The following is a 7,806-nucleotide window of genomic DNA, read 5'->3' on the forward strand; positions in this document are numbered from 1 at the left end:
ACATTATTCTTAACATATAAACTACTCTTGCAACATCACTCTAGGAAGCTACCAACTTATACAAGTAAGTGGGATGAGGAACTGCAGACTCACCCTACACATGAGGAATGGGTGCAAATATTTCAAAACATGAACATATACTCTTCCTCTGCAAATACAGGAGATGAATATTAAACTTCAATGTAGGTGGTATTTCACACCATTTAGACTATCCACGATATTCAAGAATACAACATCGGAATGCTGGAGAGAATGTGGGAACCCAGGCACTTTTATACATATATGGTGGCAGTGTCCCTTCATGACCCCATTTTGGGCCAACATCATAGCTGAAATTAAAAAGGTCATAGGAATCGCACTGCCATTTGACCCAGTTGTACTCCTATTTAATAAATTCCCTAAGGTCCATTGCAAACTTAGACTTCAGCTACTATATCTCATGGTTAATAGTGCAAAAAGGTTAATACCCCAGAATTGGAAGCAAACTAGACCCCCCACCATAGAAAGGTGGAGAGAAGTAGTATCCTCTACAATATTACTAGAAAAGTATCATTTTGTTATCTCCAAAAGACTTGACGACTACTTGTCTATCTCTTTTTGTGGGAAGAATATACTATATCACACAATACTAAGAATACCAATAGGTAAAACAACCCCTTGAGCTAATAAAGGTAGAAACATACAGGAAATATGCCCAACATAGTAAAGTAGGTCTGTTAGAAGAACATTGCAATATTTGCGTTAGCTATATGGAGTTAAAGATGAAGAGGTTTCACTATTTGTTATTTCTCTTTGTATCACACATGAATGTAGGTTCACTTCCTTTATCCAAAGTTTCTTTTATTCCCTTATTGTTTTGTTTTTCCCTATACTTTATTTGATTGATGATGTAAAAACTGTAATGCTATTGTCAAAGATTGTGAAAAGAACGCCTGTAATGTTTTGAATATCACTCAATGAAAAAAAAACAATGGCACACATTCCTTTTTCCTGGAGGGGACAACAAATAATACAGAGGGCCACATTGGCCAAGTCATCCAGTTGCCCATTCCTGCCTTAACTAACCACTGAGATAATTTTATCTGTAACCTTTCTAAATTTGAATTGAAGAAAAATAAAGTTTAACAAAAAGTAAAGTTAAGTCTGCAATTTGAGATCTGCAGGACACTTAGATTACCAATAGGGGGCATGAAGCATCCCAAAATAAATATAACTCTATAAACTAACCATGGATTTGGCACCTTCTGTAATGTTCATGCAACCTTTCCTTCATGATTTTTCCCAATTACTCCTTTTGACACTTGTATCTCTCTCTCAATATTTACACAAAGAGTGTAAATTCAATGCAGTAAGAATTATATTTTAAAACCGAAAATTGTATATACATCTCAACTTCAAAAGGCATCAAGAAGATGTAATTTCAATTCCTATGAAAAGCATCTGCTATCTAGAAATAAATGTGATTCCTGAATTGAAAGAGTGTAACCCCCTCAGTCATATGAGTGGTATTTTGTGTTTGTGGTGTATGTTGTTTTTAGAAGATAGAGGCTCTTTGAAGATACTATGCTCCATCCAACTAATACATTGGGTGAAACACTCCTTTCCTAGTGATGTCGCGAACCTAAAAATTGGGTTCGTGAACGGAGAACTTGAACTTCCACAAAAGTTTGCGAACCGGCGAACCGCCATAGACTTCAATAGGCAGGCGAATTTTAAAAACCCACAGGGACTCTTTCTGGCCACAATAGTGATGGAAAAGTTGTTTCAAGGGCACTAACACCTGGACTGTAGCATGCCGAAGGGGGATCCATGGCAAAACTCCCATGGAAAATTACATAGTTGATGCAGAGTCTGGTTTTAATCCATAAAGGGCATAAATCACCTAACATTCCTAAATTGTTTGGAATAACGTGCTTTAAAACATCAGGTATGATGTTGTATCGATCAGGTAGTGTAAGGGTTACGTGTAAGGGTTACGCCCGCTTCACAGTGCTCAGTGTAGGTGATATACCTGCCCTGACCATGATTTGCAGACCAGGTATCAGTGGTCAGATGGACCCTTGCCCCAACACTGTGTGCCAGACATGCCATTATAGCAGACGTATATGTCTTTGGCGTTGCTTTTTGGTAATTAGAAGGCTGCTAAATGCCACTGCGCACCACACTTGTTTTATGCCCAGCAGTGAAGGGGTTAATTAGGGAGCATGTAGGCAGCTTGTAGAGTTAATTTTAGCTTAAGTGTAGTGTAGTAGACAACCCAAAGTATTGATCTAGGCCCATTTTGGTATATTTCATACCACCATTTCCCCGCCAAATGCGATCAAATTTTAAAAAAACTTAAATTTTTTCGCAATTTTAGGTTTCTCACTGAAATTATTTACAAACAGCTTGTGCAATTCTGGCACAAATGGTTGTAAATGCTTCTCTGGTATCCCCTTTGTTCAGAAATAGCAGACATATATGACTTTGGCGTTGCTTTCTGGTAATTAGAAGGCCGCTAAATGCTGCTGCGCATCACACGTGTATTATGGCTAGCAGTGAAGGGGTTAATTAGGTAGTTTGTAGGGAGCTTGCAGGGTTAATTTTAGCTTTAGTGTAGAGATCAGCCTCCCACCTGACACATCAGACCCCCTGATCCCTCCCAAACAGCTCCCTTTCCTCCCCCACCCCACAATTGTCCCCGCCATCTTAAGTACTGGCAGAAAGTCTGCCAGTACTAAAATAAAAGGTTTTTAAATTTTTTGTAATTTTTTTAAGCATATTTACATATGCTGTGGTGTAGCATCCCCCCTTAGCCCCCAACCTCCCTGATCACCCCCAAAACAGCTCTCTAACACTCCCCATCTGCCTTATTGGCGGCCATCTTGGGTACTGGCAGCTGTCTGCTATTATTTCACAGTCAAAAAAGTTTTTTATTTTTTTAAATGTACACTACTGTTACACCAGATATGAGTGGTGGCACTGGGCAAGTGGGCACAGTATACGCTGTGACCTTAACACACGCTGGCAGGCAGGCAACTGCAATTAGATTACACAGGGAAAAAAAAAAAAGCAGACTGATGTTCTAGCCCTAAAAAGGGCTTTTTGGGGTGCTGTCCTTACAGCAGAGATCAGATGAGTCCTTCAGGACTGTAGTGGACACTGAATACACTAGCCTAGCTATCGATTTCCCTATGAAATCAGCAGCAGCTACACTGTCCCTCCTCTCACTAAGAATGCAGCTTCCAAATGAATCTAAAATGGATGCTGTCCAGGAGGTGGGAGGGTCTGGGAGGGAGGGTCTGCTGCTGATTGGCTGTAATGTGTAATTTGACTGTGAGGTACAGGGTCAAAGTTTACTCAATGATGATGAATAGGGGGCGGATCGAACATCGCATATGTTCGCCCGCCGAGGCGAACAATTCGCGACATCACTATCCTTTCCATTAGAAACAAGCTTCCAGGTGTCCAACACAACTGACATGCAATGAAGAAGTGCCTCTGGACACCTATGCATTGCTGTGACATCATCACAGTGTCATCACATAGTTTTGTCCTTTACACAGGAAAATTAATGCTACAGTATTCTTCTCTAAATCAAAGAGTTACATTTGACTTTAAATGAATCTTCCCTTACATAAAACCTTAAAACATATCTTCATTAAGCTCATTAAACAATTGGCTTCCTCCTCTGTCCTTTCCTTCCTGCTTTTAATTAAATACTTTAAATGAGTATCTGTATGTATGCATGCATGTACCTTTGCAGGGGTGTAACTACAGAGGTCTTAATTGAGTCTGGATCTGCACCTTTACAGGTCCATCTTGCCCTAAAATCATTATTGGTTTTGCTAAAGGGAGGCCTAGTGGGGCACAAACTCCCCCTTTACAAATATAGTGGCAGGGTTTTCAAGCTGTCCATTACAGTTTAGCTGTACAGAAATGGCTGCACAAGTGCATATCTTCTGGTGTGGACTAACCAAGGGGGAATAATTACTCACAATCACAGAGAGGCAGCATCTCTTGCTTTTATGTGTCTGATGGCAAAGCTTCTGCTGATTTCAAAATGCCAGAAAGGGCTCTGTTAAAACGGGGGCCCTGTCTCAGCCTTTGCCCTGGGGCCTAGTGGGCACTGCACTGTGCCCGATCATGTCATTTGAATTAAATGTAGCACTCTCCCACAATGGGTTAAGTAGCCATTAGATGGTACATTAGTATTCCTTCTGTAGAAAATAGTGTAACGTGATTTAAATTATACTTTTGGTGCTTTATCAATGTTCTTATTAAAGTGTTTTTCAACCATTCAGGTAAAATAATCCATGTGTAATAACGTTTGTTTACTTGTTGAGTGTATTGATATATAAGAACACAATGTTTTTGTATGTTAGTTTTATTATTATTAGTAGTTATTAAGTGCCAACCGATTTGACTTTACTGTAATGTAAATAATTGTATTCTCTTTTTAGGGACGAAACCTTTACCTGTAATGAAGGTAAAACATATTTCACACTTATGTATATAGCAATAAAATAGAACAGATACCATGAAGCAATTTTTCTTGAACAAATTATTTTAGCAATCAGAGAACACAAGTGTGTTGGTTAATTAAAGGCTGGTAGCCCAAAACTACCTTGTTTTATTTTCAAGCTAAGGAATTATAATTTTTGTTAATTTTGTTTTTTTGTTACATAATGTAAAAGTAAAATTGCCATAGAAAGGATACATATCTGCTGATGGAATTTAAGATTTTTTAATACGAAAATATATTTTCACCTTTTTTTTCTTACAGGCAACCACGTTACCAAATAGGTAAGAAACTGAGTGCTAGAGTCACAAAACAAAAAGCTGCATTAAATGCTTAGTAATGTGTGTATTCATTTTAGACCATTTCCAGAAATGCCAATAAAACCTCCTGTACCGAGAGAACCAATGAGCTCAGAGGTTGGAAGAAAATCGCCAAATCCAAGGTAAACAAAAAGCATATTTACATATGATTATAAATATATATATATATATATATATTATGTGATAATTAATGCCGTGGAGAAGAATGTAGGGATCTCCAGTGAGACATATTATAAACTCTCTCTACTGGGCATAAGCAATTTTAAAAGCAAATATTTCTATAAAAAATATGGTTAACGATGGATGTTCCCAGGGAGCTGCCTACCATAGATAGGGTTCAACATTTATTTCAAGCCTATACAAATCAAATTATGTTGTTTTCAGAGTACCTTGAATTTGCTTCTAGCTGTGCATATATATATATATTTTTCTATCAGTGTATTAAGCACATGAAACCAACAGTTTTCATTTGGTGAAATAAAACAGTGAGATCTACAGGTGTATCATGATTTGGGAATATGCCCAGTACTATGGCAAATCTTTCAGTATCATTTTAGCCTACTTAAAGAAATATTAAACAGAATTGCATAACCAACATGTGCATAATACAAAGACAATGCAATAGGATGTATTCTGAATTTTAAATGTTTTCTGACAAATTTCAATGTTTTCTGACAAATTTCAATCTGTACTTCTATTTGCTAGCCCCCTGTACCATGTGACTACCATCCGCCAATCCCAGACTCATACTTATAGAGGCCTATCTATCAAGCTCCGAATGGAGCTTGAAGGGCAGCGTTTCTGGCGAGTCTTCAGACTCACCAGAAACAGCAGTTATGAAGCAGCGGTCTAAAGACCGCTGCTCCATAACCCTGTCCGCCTGCTCTGATGAGGCGGACAGGAATCGCCACAATTCAACCCGATCAAGTACGATAGGATTGACTGACCCCCCCTGCTGGCGGCCCATTGGCCGCGAGTCTGCAGGGGACGGCGTTGCACCAGCAGCTCTTGTGAGCTGCTGGTGCATTACTGAATATGGAGAGCGTATTGCTCTCCGCATTCAGCGAAGTCTTGCGGACCTGATCCACACTGTCGGATCAGGTCCACAAGACCTTTGTTAAATTGGCCTCATTGACTGAAATCTTTTGCACATTCTCAGTAGCAGCTGGGCATTACAGTATTATATAAAAATACTATGCACTCAATACACATTTTTTTATTTTTAAATGCTCAGTTTATTGCAAGGATCTATCTTTTACATTCAGCACCTTAGCTACATACAGAGCAATTAAAGGGACAGTCTGTTCCAAAATGTTTATTGTTTAAAAAGATAGATAATGCCTTTATTACCCATTCCCCAGTTTTACAAAACCAACATAGTTATATTAATACACTTTTTACCTCTGTGGTTACCTTGTAACTAAGCCTTTTCTGACAGCCCCCTAATCACATGACTTTTTATTTATGTATTATCTATTAACTTGCATTTTATCCAATTAGTGCAATGTCTGCAACAAACCACGGGTGTTAGCACAATGTTATCTATATGTCTCACATGAACTAGCAGTCTCCTGTTGTGAAAAGCAAATAAAATAGCATGTGATAAGAGGCTGTCTTTAGTGGCTTAGAAACATGCAGAAATGTAGAGGTTTAAAGGTTATAAAGTATAATAATATAAAAATGTTGGTTGTGCAAGGCTGGGGAATGAGTAGTAAAGGCGTTACCTATATTTTTAAACAATAACAATTCTGGTGTAGACTGTCCCTTTAAGGTAAAAATTGCCTTTAGAAAATTCCATGTAGGACCTTGTATCACTGACAAATCTTTTTAGAGAATCTCACCTGTCCAGAGAGCTTTAGAGAATCTGGCCCTTAATCCCTGGGAAAAAAAGACGGTTTGTATTCACTAAATAAGTTACCTGGTGACAAACTGGGGGTAATGTAATTTAAATTAAAATGCTAATTAGTATGTTTCAGGGGTACATTTTTAAGTATGAACCATTCTCAACAGTCTCAGCTCTGACTTGCTTATACTAAGATACATGGATGAGGTTGTATATCTCGCAATGGGCCACATTACGAGTGACACGCTATTGTTTGCGCAAGAGTGATATTGTGTTTTGTGTGCTCCTTTGCATGCAAGTTATATTGCGCCCATATTACAAATTGAAAGTAAATGCGAACGCGTGAATGCAATCGCGATTTACGCTAGAAAAAACTTAAGTGTCACAAAACACATCAAAAATACATTACCCAATACAGTTACACTCATAATAACACCATTTAATAAAAATGATTTTAAAAAATTGCACAAAAAGTTATAAAGGCTCAAAGATATGAGATCCAGGTGTTTGAGAAAAAAAGGCAAGCAGAAGGCTTTAATATAAAGATACATACATATAAATGTCTAAAAATGTATATGTATGTATATATATATATATATATATATATATATATATATATATATATATATATATATATATATATATATATATATATAAAGAGAGGGGTGAGAGAGAGAGGGCAAAAGATAGGGGGTAGAGAGAGGACAAGCACACCTGGCCTTAGACAAACACACATGTTCTGCTGCCCGCCGTGAGAACGGTAGGCGGGCCAGACGGGGTGGCAGTGGCTGGGGCGTGGTGGGGGTGGGAGTGGCAGTGGTTGGGGTGTGGCCGGGTGGGAGCAGGCCGGTGGGAGTGGGTGTGACTGGCAGGGTGGGCGTGGCCATGAGAGAGTGCAAAAGAGAGGGGGAGAGAGAGCAAAAGAGGGGGGAGAGCAAAAGAGAGAGGAGAGAGATCAAAAGAGGGGGATTGAGAGCAAAAGAGAGGAGAGAAAGCAAAATAGAGGGGGGAGAGAGAGAGCAAAATAGAGGGGAGAGAGAGAGGGCAAAAGGGGGTCGGAGAGCAAAATAGAGGAGAGAGAGTAAAAGAGGGGAGAGAGAGAGAGAGAGAGAGCAAAATAGAGGGGGGGAGAGAGAGGGCAA

The 7,806-nt window shown here is 38.9% G+C and overlaps 1 protein-coding gene across 1 annotated transcript in view; it reads left to right on the top strand.

Annotated features, from left to right (window-relative positions):
- LCP2 (lymphocyte cytosolic protein 2) overlaps window positions 1–7,806 on the top strand; it is a 228,824-nt gene that overhangs the window by 196,641 nt on the left and 24,377 nt on the right. The window contains exons 11-13 of the mRNA XM_053719585.1: window positions 4,443–4,468; window positions 4,766–4,785; window positions 4,860–4,943. Of these exons, the coding sequence (XP_053575560.1) occupies window positions 4,443–4,468; window positions 4,766–4,785; window positions 4,860–4,943 (130 nt within the window). The remainder of the gene's footprint in view (window positions 1–4,442; window positions 4,469–4,765; window positions 4,786–4,859; window positions 4,944–7,806) is intronic.

The sequence above is a fragment of the Bombina bombina genome, chromosome 6, assembly GCF_027579735.1.
Source record: "Bombina bombina isolate aBomBom1 chromosome 6, aBomBom1.pri, whole genome shotgun sequence".
Taxonomy (NCBI): Eukaryota; Metazoa; Chordata; class Amphibia; order Anura; family Bombinatoridae; genus Bombina; species Bombina bombina.